Source organism: Populus trichocarpa, chromosome 2 (genome assembly GCF_000002775.5).
Source record: "Populus trichocarpa isolate Nisqually-1 chromosome 2, P.trichocarpa_v4.1, whole genome shotgun sequence".
Taxonomy (NCBI): domain Eukaryota; kingdom Viridiplantae; phylum Streptophyta; class Magnoliopsida; order Malpighiales; family Salicaceae; genus Populus; species Populus trichocarpa.
Genome location: NC_037286.2, coordinates 6,793,931 through 6,808,228, shown reverse-complemented (window position 1 = coordinate 6,808,228; position 14,298 = coordinate 6,793,931). Strand labels below are relative to the sequence as shown.

Genomic DNA, 14,298 nt, shown 5'->3' with positions numbered 1-14,298 from the left:
TTCGAACAAGCAGCATTATTCTCTAATTCGAGTAATCTCCACTTTGATCTGTTAAAGATTAATTGATCCACAGTACTTTAAGTGTGTTTAATAATTTGATATATGATATTTTTATAAAAATATTTTTAATCGAATATATATTAAAAATATATTTTTTAATATTAATATATTAAAATTATAAAAAATTATAAATTTAATATTTTTTTAAATAAAAATATTTTTAAACACAATTTTAACCAGCATACTAATTAATCCAGAGAAATGGCCCTTGGTTTTCATCTTAGCCATCCTGTTTGGGCCATATGCATCCCGGTTCATTTTATTTTGTCATCTCACGGATCATGACAACGCCATAACACACGCTCGGCTAAAAGTGAAATTTTCAGTAAATTCATCGAATAACCAACAAGTTGCAGATAGCAACAGAAACCTCAATGTGAAGCGTTCCTTCCTAAATACGAACAAAAAACCCAGTGCTTCCCCCCACACACACCAATCAACCGTGCAGTACACTCTCCAATGCCCTATTGACAATTTCGAGAAAACACACCTCCTAACTCCTGACCTAAGCACATGAATTTGTCAAAATGACAGGACTGTGCATTCCCTCTTCTTTCGGCGCACGTGGGTTATTAGTATCTCTCTTCTATTTAAAATCAGCAGACATAGCCAATCAGACCCATGGATGCCCCTATATAGACGTGGCAATCACCAGGCCCCACTTAGCCACGGAACCGACGTCCATTATTGGCTCAAGCACAAGATTCTTCCGTGTAAGTGTTATGCACGCAAACAACCTACCTGCCAAAACTATTAATTACAGAGTACCCGTATTACCCCTCATCCATCATTCTCGATCCCAAGCAAATAAATGGAAACAAGGGCATTTACAGTAAATATGATTGCATTGAAATGATAAAAAAAAAATAATTAAAAAAATGTGTATTATGGAATAAACTATTGATGAACAGAGAAAAAACCGGCCGGTTAGAGGGGTCTCGTTATTTCCTATATAAAGCCACAACCACAGACTATCTTCTCTCATATTTTTGCATTCGCTTTTAAGCGCTTGCTTTCTCTCTATGTAGCCAACCTCCCTATCTACACTATTTGTTAGATTCAAAAGCAGCTCTTAATAGGTAAAAAAAAACAATTTCTCTCTCACCTTCAGTTATCCATTTTTAATTTATATTAATTTAATTTATTTTTTAATTTGTTGTTTTTTTATTGTTCGAAGTGGTATTTATCTTTGGAACCAAAGAACAAGAAGGAAATTCAAAATTGAGAATGAGATTATAATTAGAATAAAATTATAAATCGCGTGTTTGACTAGGGGATTTATGCGAGAGCTAATAAGGATTGATCTGTGGAGGTTAAGAGCGGTAATCGAAGTAATGATTGGTCTGATGCTGTTTCGTGGAGCGATTAGTTCGTTTGGTTATTGAAACCCTAGGAATTGCTTTTACGGTTAAGTTAGGGATTTGAGTTATTAGTGGATTAGTCAAAGAAATTAGGGGTTTTGGATCTGGTTTGATTTGTGATTCCATTTAATCAAAAAGCAGCGAGTGAATGCTGTTCTGTTGTCTCTGTGAAGGAATGGAGGGTTTTTTTTTTGGTGGTGTTTTATAAGATTTGGTTTATAGTCTGGTGTGGGGCTTTGATAATAATAATTATTATTTAAAAATTGGTTTTGTGAAATGACATTGTTGAAATTTTATTTGTAATATGAATGCCTCCTTGAATGTTAGAATGTGTCTGTGAATTGATTTTGTTATTTCTTTTTGTGATACGATTATGCAGCATCTGATTTCTTTTAGAGTTGCGTTTGTTCTTAAATAGGATTAATATAATCAATTCTGTATTGTAAAGAGCAAGAGCCTGTTGTGATAAGCATGGCTTGATTTTTTGTATGTATGTGCATATGTGCTTATAAATATAGATTGGGGGATTTGTTTTCATGAGTAATAATATAGGTGTGGTTAGCAAGTTTAAAGAAAATCCTTGCTCGCTCCCTTTGTACTGCCTGCTTTAGGCTTGAGGCCTTGGGTGCTTTATGCCTTGCATCGTGTTCTAATTTGTACATGGAACGTGGTTGCTTTCATATGTTTATTTGAAACTTGGATTACGTGTTGAGACTGCTAGGTTTTCTGGCATTAATAAATCTGAGTGGAAGCAATTGTGTTGGGTACATATTGATGGGATTAACATTGCATATGCATTTTCTGTACAAGTCTTTACTTTTTACCGGGAAGTTTGTTTCTGATGATGTCAGAATAGAAGGATTTGAATATGAGTGTTCCACCTACCATCATTAGGCATGAGAGAAATACACCTTGGCTAGTGATTGTGAGGCCCCAATTCCTGACTGGAGGGTGCTCCTTAGCACAAGTCCTTTTACCAAGGAGTTGTGGGTCTATTAGGTGTTAGAGATTAATATAAAACCATTCATTAGACTTCACCCAAAAGCTTGCTTGAGGTTTTGAGTGAGATGGCTATTTAACATGGTATTGGAGCTTTAATGACCAAGCAATTAAAAGATCGAATCTCAACACATGGTAGTGGCGGGCTTGTGCACGTTTCAAACCCTAATGACTCTCACTTGAGGATGTGTGTTAGAGAACAATATAAAATCATTCATTGAGTTTAACCCGAAAGCTCAAGCTTTTAGGTTGACATGGTTTTTTAATATTAGGAAGATTGTCCATCACACCTGTTCTTTGTACTTGCATGTTTTCTGTTTAGTGTAATAAATTGCTCCTTATTGTTTCTTTCTTTTTTATTTATTTTATTTTTTTGTGAATCTGATTTGCAGATATCCAGTGCTTGTACATCTCTTTTGACCAACTTGTAAAGGGGCTTTTTATGTCTTTAAGGTGGACATTCTTTGATAAGAAGAAAACAAATATTCGAGTAATTAGATATTCTCGTGTAGAAGATTCAGTTTGTATGCATTTACACATGAAATGGGTTCTCGAGGAAGGCTAGTATTTGATCTCAATGAACCCCCAGCTGAGGATGATGAGGAGACCGATCATGTTGTATGCTTGCAGCCACACAAGGCACTTCCTTCTGCAAATCCCCACCATTCTGACTTATTTGTAGCATCAATGGACCCCAAAGGATTAAACAATAATCATGCCTTTTCACATGCATCATCTGTATCTGGTTTTCAGCCTTTTGTTCGACCCAAGGTTGCTTATGGCCCTGAAATGGGTTTTGAAAAGAAGATGGCCGAGGAACAGAATCTCAAGTTTGCATCACCAGCAAAAACAATTACTGAAGATGATAAGAAAGAAGCACCATCTCTAGTTTCTGGTTCTGCAGACATTAAGGCCGTTGAAAGAGAAGAAGGTGAGTGGTCTGATGCAGAGGGCTCTGCTGATGCATGTGCTGGCAGTAGTATGTGTCAACAGGGCAAAGCTTCTCAAGATCAAGTAAAGTCTGAATTAGAAGGCTGTACTTCTGGTGCAGTTTCCATGAATGTTTCTAGCAGTGTTAAGGTTATTGATAATGCCAATGCTGAAAGCAGTGGCCATGTTTCACCTGGACTGGATCAAGGTCAGAATGATCATAAAAGTAACAATAGTCGAAATTCAAATGACAATGCAAATGGTGATGTATCAACGGATGGTCAGGAAGAAATTGCCTCAGTCTCAAAACAATGTGAAGTTAGAGGTATGGAAGCAAGCCATGCACTTAAGTCTTCAAATAATCTGGGAAAGAGGAAGATAGACCAACACAAAGAAGCAATGCTGGGTAAAAAGCGTAATAGACAGACCATGTTGATTAATATAGATGAAGCCAAGCAAGCTGGAAGCATGAAAAGTTCAACACCAAGAAGGCAGCCAACTGTCACTCGTTCTGTAAAGGAAGTTCATAATGGTCCTCCACCTGCTGAACGTGTTGGAGAAAGGCCTAGCCATCCTATAATTAAGGATCAGAAACAAGCTGATCTGCTATGTAATGGTGGCGGCAATTCTGTGGAGTCTTGTCTACACAAATCTGAATGTACTGGCAATGTAAATTCCGTACAACCAGCTAAGAATAGGAAAGTGAATGGCGACTCTGATTTTTCTGTAGACTCACCCCTGCCACCTCTCCCAAAACAGAATTCATGGAGACAGCCTGCCGAGAGTTCATGGAAGCATCCTGCTGATTTAAGGCAGCCAAAAAATTCACAATTCTCTAACAGGAAGCCTGCTCTTACCAGCCAAAGTTCCATGGATTCAAAGTTGGGAAACAAGAAATACCTTCCTGTGAAAAAGCCAACTGTAGCCAGTACCCCCTATCAGGACACATCAGTGGAGCGTCTCATACGGGAGGTGACTAATGAGAAGTTTTGGCATCACCCAGGTATTAAACAAAATATATACATCCATTCATGTATATGGCTATATGCGTTATCTGTGTCTGTTTGGTTTTTGGGCCAAAGAGATAGAACATAGGACCTGCATTTTGCATCTGTTTCAAGTCTTTAGGAGGGGGCCAGAAGTACAAATAGTAGAGGACAGATTAGAGATGTATCCAGAAGAGTTTGCAAGTCAGTAGCTCATAAAAGCTGGACAAATTAGTTTCATCTCTGGATTTGTTTCCTATATTTTTTTTACTAGTTTGGAATATTTGGCCATGTGGATTTTGTATCATCTTCCAGTTTCTCTCTCACAATAGTGATGCATTTTGCATCTGTTTCAAGTCTTTAGGAGGGGGTCAGAAGTACAAATAGTAGAGGACAGATTACAGATGTATCCAGAAGAGTTTGCAAGTCAGTAACTCATAAATGCTGGACAAATTAGTTTCATCTCTGATTTTGTTTCCTATATTGTTTTTACAAGTTTGGAATATTTGGCCATGTGGATTTTGTATCATCTTCCAGTTTCTCTCTCACAGTAGAGAATTGTGGATCAGCTAGGTTTTTTTTGTGCTCCTCCTTAATAAGTAAAAGCTGATGTTTGTATTGCTCGGGGCCAGGGCCATGCATACGAGAGGAGATTTCATGGCTACGTGTGGTTGGCGGGGTCCAACTGTTGGAGAGGCTCTTGGATGGAATAAACTTGTGGTTTATTGAGTTATTGCCATTTAAATTTACAGCCATCATCTTTTTCTTTCCTTTTTGGCAGGGCTGCACGTGCATTTTTTTCATTTTTGTTTGCTATTTGCATAATTTTTCCAAATAGAAGCAAACAAGTTTGATAGAGGTTTGCTTGCCAATTTATGTATTCCCAGGAGGTGATCAAAACGTTAAACATATGTTTTTGCTGATTCTATGCAGCTACTTCCTATTTAACCACCTTGTATATATCCATTGAGAAAATACGTGGATGTTGATTCTTTCCATATATTTTTTCTGAGAGCTGTGTCCTTTTTCCATGTGTTTTTTGGTCCCTGTATTATTTGAATCTTATTTTGTTTTATTACTGTGCACCAGAGGACTCTGAGCTCCAATGTGTTCCTGGTCACTTTGAGTCTGTGGAAGAATATGTAAAAGTATTTGAGCCTTTGCTTTTTGAGGAATGCCGAGCACAACTTTACAGCACCTGGGAGGATTCAGCTGAAACCAATGCACACGTTATGGTTCGTATAAAGAGCATTGAAAGGCGGGAAAGAGGTATTGTGTCAAATTATTAGTGTAGTGGTGTATATCTGTCCTGTTTTATTGACTGATTGAAAAATACTTGTGACCACAGGATGGTATGATGTCATCGTTCTTCCAGTAAATGAGTGCAAGTGGACATTCAAGGAGGGTGATGTTGCAGTTCTTTCTACTCGAAGGGCTAGAATAGGTTTGTTATGACTTGGTTGAATTGACAGAAGTGCATTTTGGTTTTCTGATATGCAAAGATTATTTTTCATCATGTCAAGCAGTAAGATCCAAGAGAAACAACTCCTCATCATCAAATGAAGATGAAGAAGAGCCTGAGATCAGTGGACATGTGGCTGGCACTGTTAGAAGACACATCCCTTTGGATTCTCGTGATCCTCCTGGTGCAATCCTTCACTTTTATGAAGGGGACTCCTATGATCCTCACAGGTTATTTCTGAAATCTCAATTTGTTTTGTGGTATTTATGCTTGCTTTGAATGATTTGAAGTCACCAGAATTCTTTATCTTATCAGACTTCTTTCTCTGTAATTCATAATTTTTATTTGCTTGCTTGTTCTATGTTTTTTTCTTCACCAGAAAGGTTGACGAGGATCATATTTTGAGGAAATTTCAACCCAGAGGCACCTGGTATTTGACTGTCCTTGGTTCGCTTGCAACCACCCAGCGGGAGTATGTTGCTTTGCATGCATTTTGCCGTCTTAATTTACAGGTAACAAATTTTTCTTTATGAATACCCAAGTTTTGTCTTTGCTTCATATTCAATACATACACCTATAAACACAGGAAACTAAAAGTTTTATTTCCATCCTGGTAGATGCAAACTGCAATCCTAAAGCCCAGTCCAGATCACTTCCCAAAATATGAGCAGCAGACCCCAGCCATGCCTGAATGCTTTACACAGAATTTTGTTGACCATTTGCGTAGGACATTCAATGGACCCCAGCTGGCTGCAATCCAGTGGGCTGCAATGCATACTGCTGCTGGTACAAGTAGTGGGGTAACTAAGAGGCAAGAGCCGTGGCCCTTTACTCTTGTACAAGGGCCTCCAGGGACAGGAAAGACACATACAGTCTGGGGAATGCTAAATGTCATCCATCTGGTTCAGTATCAGCATTACTATACCTCTTTGCTTAAGAAACTGGCACCACAGAGTTATAAGCATGCCAATGAAAGCAATCCTGACAATATTGCTATGGGGTCAATTGATGAAGTTCTTCATAACATGGACCAGAATCTCTTCCGCTCCCTTTCGAAACTCTGTCCAAAGCCCAGAATGTTAGTCTGTGCTCCTTCTAATGCTGCAACTGATGAACTTCTTGCACGTGTTCTTGATCGTGGATTTATTGATGGTGAGATGAAAGTTTACAGGCCTGATGTGGCCAGAGTTGGGGTTGATTCACAATCACGTGCTGCTCAGGCAGTTTCTGTTGAGCGGAGAACTGAACAACTTCTAATCAAGAGCCGCGAAGAAATTTCAAAATGGATGCAAGATTTAAGAGTTCAGGAAGCTTATTTCTCGGCACACATCGCTGACCTTCAAAATAAGCTTAATGTTGCAGCAGTGGACGGTCGTTCCCAAGGATCTGTTGGTGTTGATCCTGATATTCTCATGGCTAGGGACCAAAACCGAGATGCATTACTTCAGAACCTTGCAGCTGCTGTTGAAAGCAGGGATAAAGTTCTAGTTGAGATCTCTCGTCTTCTCATTTTAGAACCCAGATTTCGTGCTGGTAGCAATTTTAATCTGGAAGAAGCCCGTGCTAGTCTCGAGGCAAGTTTTGCCAATGAGGCTGAGATTGTTTTCACTACTGTCTCAAGCAGTGGTCGCAAGTTGTTCTCTCGGCTCACTCATGGTTTTGATATGGTAGTTATTGACGAGGCAGCTCAAGCCAGCGAAGTAGCTGTTCTTCCTCCTCTCGCACTTGGTGCTGCAAGGTGCGTTCTTGTTGGCGATCCTCAGCAGCTTCCTGCAACAGTTATCAGTAAGGCAGCTGGAACCTTGTTATACAGTAGAAGTCTTTTCGAAAGGTTTCAGCAAGCAGGGTGCCCAACAATGTTATTATCTGTACAATATAGGATGCATCCTCAAATACGAGATTTCCCTTCACGGTACTTTTACCAAGGACGTCTCACTGACAGTGAAAGTGTTGCTAATTTACCTGATGAAACATACTACAAGGACCCTTTACTTAGACCTTATCTGTTCTATGATGTTACTCATGGGCGGGAGTCACACAGAGGTGGATCAGTATCTTATCAGAACGTTCATGAAGCACAATTTTGTCTTCAGTTGTATGAGCATCTTCAGAAATCTTTAAAATCCTTGGGCATGGGAAGAATCTCGGTTGGCATAATAACTCCATATAAGTTGCAGTTGAAATGCCTCCAGCAAGAGTTTTTAGCTGTTTTAAAGTCTGAAGAAGGGAAAGATATCTATATTAATACCGTCGATGCTTTCCAAGGCCAGGAGCGTGATGTCATTATTATGTCTTGTGTACGGGCCTCAAGTCACGGTGTTGGCTTTGTTGCTGATATCCGCCGAATGAATGTTGCTCTTACCCGTGCCAGAAGGGCTCTATGGGTATGATTTGTCTTTTGTTTTTTACCTGCACTCTCTGTCACACTTCTTTTTTTTCTTTGGCATTTCATTTTTTAGCTTGTCATTTGTGCCATCACCCACTAGCTGTGTCTAACAAGTTACTGAACTTGATTTCTCAACAGGTCATGGGGAATGCCAATTCTCTTGTGCAATCGGATGACTGGGCTGCATTAATTTCTGATGCTAAAGCAAGAAACTGTTATATGAATATGGACTCCCTCCCCAAAGACTTTTTAGTTTCAAAAGGAGTACTGGGGAAAGGTTCTTCCAATGTAAGGGGTTTGAAGTTAGGGGGACCAAGACACAGATCATTTGATAAGCACATGGATTCCAAATCAAGGATGCCATCAGAGGATGATGAGAATTCAGGTGCATCTGTAATTTCCAGGAATGGGAGTTACAGGCCTTTTAAGCCAGCAATGGACAGTTCGTTTGATGAATTTGATCAATCAGGTGATAAATCAAGAGATGCCTGGCAATATGGTATACAGAAGAAGCAGGGTTCATCAGCAATCGTAGGAAAGAGGGACTCATAGAAGTGCTGGTAGTTGTCCGCAAATTCATTTTGAACTTTGGGGTAGCGTTGCCATATATATATCCTGAATTTGTGATGCTGTCTCCTATTGCCAGAAAGGCCTTTCGAACCTTGCTACTCATTTTGATGCACACCTGCCAAACTCATCAGCTGCTTCTGCTGAACAGAATGTGAAACAAAAAAGTGGCGCTGCACTAATGGTGAAGGTAAACTGATAAACAAGTCAAGATGATTGCTTTTGCAGCATATCTGTTTGGTCGAATTTATTCCTGCAATATCTGCAAGGGTTGGGGGTGCTTTTGGGTAGGTTGTGGGAGATCATACCCTCGAGGGACCAGCTTCCTGGTTCAAAGGTGAGAAATTATTGTTAGATGCCATGATATTGCATATACTTTTGGATTTTGCTTGAATACCAGGAAGTGGTTGGTGGCATCGAGATGATTTTTGCATACGAAGTTGCAATGAGGTGCCTCTGTTTTGCTATGGAACCCATGCAAATGGAGAAATTACTTTCGATTTGGGGAGTTGGAGGCTCCCAGTCGTGCAACTCCCTTTTTGGAGCTCTCTTATTGCAATGGACTCCTCGGTTCTTTATCTGTATCAGAGCTTCGACAAAAGAGTTAACATTTGGAAGATGCTGTGTACATTAATTTTTTGGCGTGCAAATGCGCACTAGGAGGACGTCTGAAGGGGAATTAAGGTATGCCTGCAACAGATGGGAGATTCGCAAAATTCTGTATAGGAAAAAAAGGAAAAGTATAGGATTTGTTTAACAAAAAATCTAAAAAATTCAATACTAGAGGCATTTGTGATTTCAACTGACTTTGTACATACAGTTTTAGCTTTGTAATCGCATGTATCCTATTGTTAACATAAAGGAAAGTAGTAATTTTTTTTATTTTTGGCGAGATAATTATTTTCTGAGAAAAGAAGAGTTGTATTTTACTAAGGGAGTAAGAGCCCGTTTATGTACGTTTTTTTAAACAGTCGAATTCAAAAGTAATAACAATATTTATTTAATTAACCCTCAAACTGGGTATTTTTTAGAATATAGTGGTTGTTTTTCGATTTATATTTTATAAGAGAATATTATCTGTCGCGGGGGGGGGGGGGGGGGGGGTGGTTTATTTTTTGTTTACAAAATCTTATAATGTTTTTTTTAATTAAATATGATTTAATTTTTTATTTAGTTTACGAATATATTTTCATTTTTTTTTATGATGTCATGGGATATTTGTTTTCTATGTTGCCCACTTAAATTTCTTTCTTTTTAATCTTATTCAATCATTATGTAGGCGTGTTGTTTTTTATCTTATTAAATAAAACTTTGGTTTTAATAAATAATATTATTAAATATAATTGGGTCTGTGGCTTGTGTTTCAATATTAGGTATTTATATCCGCATCTATCTTAACTTTCCAATTTATTCTTTAGTTGGATATTGTTTTGTTTTTACTGGGTTTTCACATAAAACAACAATATTTTTATTATAATATGTGCAATCTTAAATGATTTTTTTAAAATTTTATTCAATTGATTTTATACATGTATCTATTTTTATTAACATTTAATTAAATAAAAAATTGATTCTAATAAACAAAGTTATTAGACATAAACGAGTAACTCATGTTACAAGATTAAATATTTTGACATTCATATATTGAATTTTTAAGCCTAGGCCGGCCGGGTCGGGTCAATTGATTCAATTGATTTTGGTTTTTTCATTTTAGTATTTTTTAATTACTTTTATATATATATATATATATATTTATAAGCATAAATAATTCTTGATTTATTTAATTAAATACTTGTATAGGTTTTCAATTTATATTTAAGATTTTCTTATATAAAAAAAAAACAAACTGAATATATATATTTTTCTGATTTTCCCCCCCCAACGTGGATCAGATAGATTGTAGATTGTCCATGGGTAAAGAAAAGAAATGTTAACGAACTACCGCACAAGGAACCGGGCACGTGAGTCTGAAGTCTTATCTGTTTGTTTGTATTTTTTGGTCAAACCCACCATGAAGTCTTATCTGTTCATCTTTTGTTTATTTATAATGAAATGCCCTTTTTCGAACACAAATAACATTCATTGTACAGAGTAAAAAACGGTTTTCCTCACTCCTCATTCATACGCTCCATCCAAGCGATCACGTGGGTGCTCTCCTCCATTCATTTTCCAGTCCTCTTTTTATTTATTACTTTTTTTTTTTTTTTGCGTTTGAAGATAGTGATGGCGATTTGGTTCCGTGATTAATTGAAAATAAGAGATATGGTTGAATTTATGATATATATATTTATAAAAAATAATTAGGCTAGACTTCCAAGAACATGGTTGGTTGGTGATCAATACACGCGCTATAATGCAATAAATGTGAAGGGTGTCCTTAGCGCGTGGCATAATATATGGTCCACGATAGCTGGAAGGTCCGACCCTTCTGTTTATTTGTATCCTTCGGATCAAATCACCTGCTTTGTTCAAAATGGTTGTGTTTTTTTTTTTTAAAAGAAAAGAAAAGAAAATCTCAATCCATCGGACACGAATGGAATAGCTGAGGTTTAAAGGTTAATGGGGTCCTTCAACTCTTGATTTGGACTCACCTTGGATCTCCTACTTTTTTATTTGTGCCGAGGCCAACTCCTGCTATTAATTGGTTCCTCCACCGGCATCCGTTGCCGACAAATATCAAATAAAGACGGCTGCCCATTAAATTAAAAGAAATTGACTCAAAATTATGAAAAGGCAAATATCTCATGAATACTTGAAAATAATGAAGAAAACCCACCAGTTTAGTTCAAATTTTCACGAAGTTAAGAAAAGAGCAGCAGGACAAATACAAAGTTGATTCCATGTTCTACGGAACAGAGGAAACAAGAAAGCTAAAAGTCTTATGAGATGAATACAAGAAAAGACATTTTACCATGTTTTATGGAACATTGGTCAACTTGGCACAACAATAAATTTAATTAATATTTTTGTTTGAAATTTGTTTAATTAACATAAATTAAATAAATTATAGATGAATTAAAAATTAATTTTAAAAAAACTCCTAGTTTTTCTACTCAAAGAACCATTGGCTTTTCTATATTTAATTTTTGATTTATGATAACTAATTAAAGGTTGATAACAGTAGACTTTAATTATTATTAATTTTTTAATTTTTGAACTTTCAAAATTCACTATAAAAAGGGGATGAAAGAAGAGTTTCAAACTTGATTTTATTAATTTCTTCCACACTCTTTCTCATCTCATTTTTAGTGTTTTTATTCTCTTTTATACTTTGATTTTTTCCCCAAATATAGATCTTAGGTTTGTACTTTGTTGAAATATTTGAGTTCTTTTATTCTGGCTCAAAGATCATACTTAGAAGTCTATTTGAATTAAGCTGGAGTTGTTGGAGTCTTGAGATACATCTTGAAAACATCTCAGTTACACAAGCGACAAGGAATAAAGCTTTAATGACAAATAATTCATAATTAACAATAACAAAAGTTTTATTATTTTAACATGCTTCAACAAGTAAGTATTATTCTTTGTTTTAATTTAAGTTTTTATTATTAGAATGCATGCCAGGACTTTGATTTTATATATATATGTTAAAAGCGTATTTATCTTAAATCTTATTTTTTATATTTATAGATTTAAAATTGTATACACTTCAGGCTTATCTTGAACAATTTTTTATGTTTTGTATGCTCTTGTTATGATAAATTAAACATCCTTACTCACTAGTCTAAATATAATATAATATATTTTGACAATAAATCCTTGATGTGATTTAGTTGTTGATTGAAAAACCCCTAACTTAGGATGCCATATTTCTTTCTTAGTCAAGCCTAATAACAAACACCTTCATACAAAGAGAGCAAGTAGACATGCTATTGCAATAAAAAAACAAAGCATGATAAATGGACTAATTAATGACTAAATTGTAAGATAACTTCAATATGTCAAGCATGTGAACATAACAAAAAATTAATAGGATGCATACCTCCTGCCGTGAATGAATAAATATCGAAGCAATTATCCACAAATCTTTGTGTTGTAAAAAATAAAAAGTCTTCTAATTCATGTCAAAATTTAAGGTTGTTTTATATGGATGGAAGACACATGACTTTTCATTAACCTTTTTTGGCTAGACTAAGGATCCTTAATATATAACATAACTTTTGCATATCCATCCATCATGGATATGCTTGGCCCGCTACCAGAGTCCAATAGACAATAAGCTTTAATTATCACTTAATTTAAATCTACATAACATATGGGTCATTTTAAGGATATTTTTTCTAATATTTTCCTACTTGGCCTATATGATACCACCTGAAAGGTGAAAATATATTTATAAAGTTCAAAATATATAGTAAATGGAAACACTCACACTTAAATCATCAATAATTGATTATACTCTAAGTGATGTTATTAAACCTTTATATTTTAGCACAAGGATATTTAATTTCATTTTCACTACACTTAAACGCCTTCAAATCCTTTAAGTGCTATATTGTGAGATATAGAAATATTACAAATTTCAATAATATTATTCATTCTATTAAAATAGTTAATTGTGATAACAAAATCACTCTTGTAAGTATTTATGAGTTAGGTAAAAACTCTTGGTATTGGTGAGATATTTTCACCAATGAAAAGTCTTGAAAATGACATATCTTTAATTGTGATAACAAAATCACTCTTGTAAATATTTATGAGTTAGGTAAAAACTCTTGGTATTAGTGAGATATTTTCACCAGTGAAAAATCTTGAAAATGACATATTTAAGTGAGAGAAAAATATTAAAGAAATAATATCTTTAAGTGTAAAAGTTTTGGTATGGATTTATCAAGTGGATATTGTACTCTATAACTTGGACAAATAAAATAATATAATATTCAAGTATAATTTGATAATTAAGATGTAGATGCAAGTTTGCCGAACTACATTACATTAAACTTAAACGACTAGATCGCTCCAACACCTCATAATCAATATTTTCCATCCATATCAGCTTCCATGTCTCTAGCTTTCAATGTCTCTAACTAGCCACTCTATGCATAAATTAGGTCTCCTCTCAATTGGAATAAATCATAAATGAAAAATAAAAATTAAAATCAAAAAGCACTTTAACTTAGTGGCATGTGCCGCTTGAATTTTTGGATACATAGGGACTAGGTCTCGATTTCATCCTCCATTTAAAAAATAAATAAATTCAAGTGTCCAAAATTTCATTGTATGATTATACCATAATCACCGAAATAATATTAAATTAACACTAATCAATATAACAAGAAGGAGACTCTAATACCACATGTAAGATAATTTTAATATGCTAAGCATATAAATATAGCGGAAAATTATTACGATACACACTTTCTGCCATGATTGGTTAAGTATTAAAGCAATTGACCAAAAATCGTTTTGTTTTCAAGAATAAAAAGTCTTATAATCTATGCCAAACTTTAGGGTTACTTTGTGTGAATGAAAGACACCAAACCTTTCATTACCTCTTTTGCGCCTATTTAAGAACCTTTTATATATAACCTAATTTTTACACATCAA

At 35.6% G+C, this 14,298-nt stretch overlaps 1 protein-coding gene across 1 annotated transcript; it reads left to right on the top strand.

Moving 5' to 3' along the window:
- The first annotated feature begins 981 nt into the window (after nt 1–981).
- LOC7463206 (uncharacterized ATP-dependent helicase C29A10.10c) lies at nt 982–9,784 on the top strand. Its single transcript, XM_024595883.2, has 8 exons — nt 982–1,139; nt 2,813–4,353; nt 5,426–5,605; nt 5,685–5,780; nt 5,863–6,028; nt 6,178–6,310; nt 6,416–8,182; nt 8,323–9,784. Exons 2-8 carry the CDS (start codon nt 2,964–2,966, stop codon nt 8,734–8,736), a joined length of 4,146 nt encoding a protein of 1,381 aa, XP_024451651.2. The 5' UTR covers nt 982–1,139; nt 2,813–2,963; the 3' UTR covers nt 8,737–9,784.
- The last annotated feature ends 4,514 nt before the right edge of the window (nt 9,785–14,298 follow it).

Coding starts and splice junctions, on each gene's coding strand:
- LOC7463206 (XM_024595883.2), top strand. CDS start 2,964: ATGGGTTCTCGAGGAAGGCTAGTATTTGATCTCAATGAACCCCCAGCT. Junction 5,606..5,684: donor CATTGAAAGGCGGGAAAGAG/GTATTGTGTCAA, acceptor TTGTGACCACAG/GATGGTATGATGTCATCGTT. Junction 6,311..6,415: donor TTTGCCGTCTTAATTTACAG/GTAACAAATTTT, acceptor CCATCCTGGTAG/ATGCAAACTGCAATCCTAAA.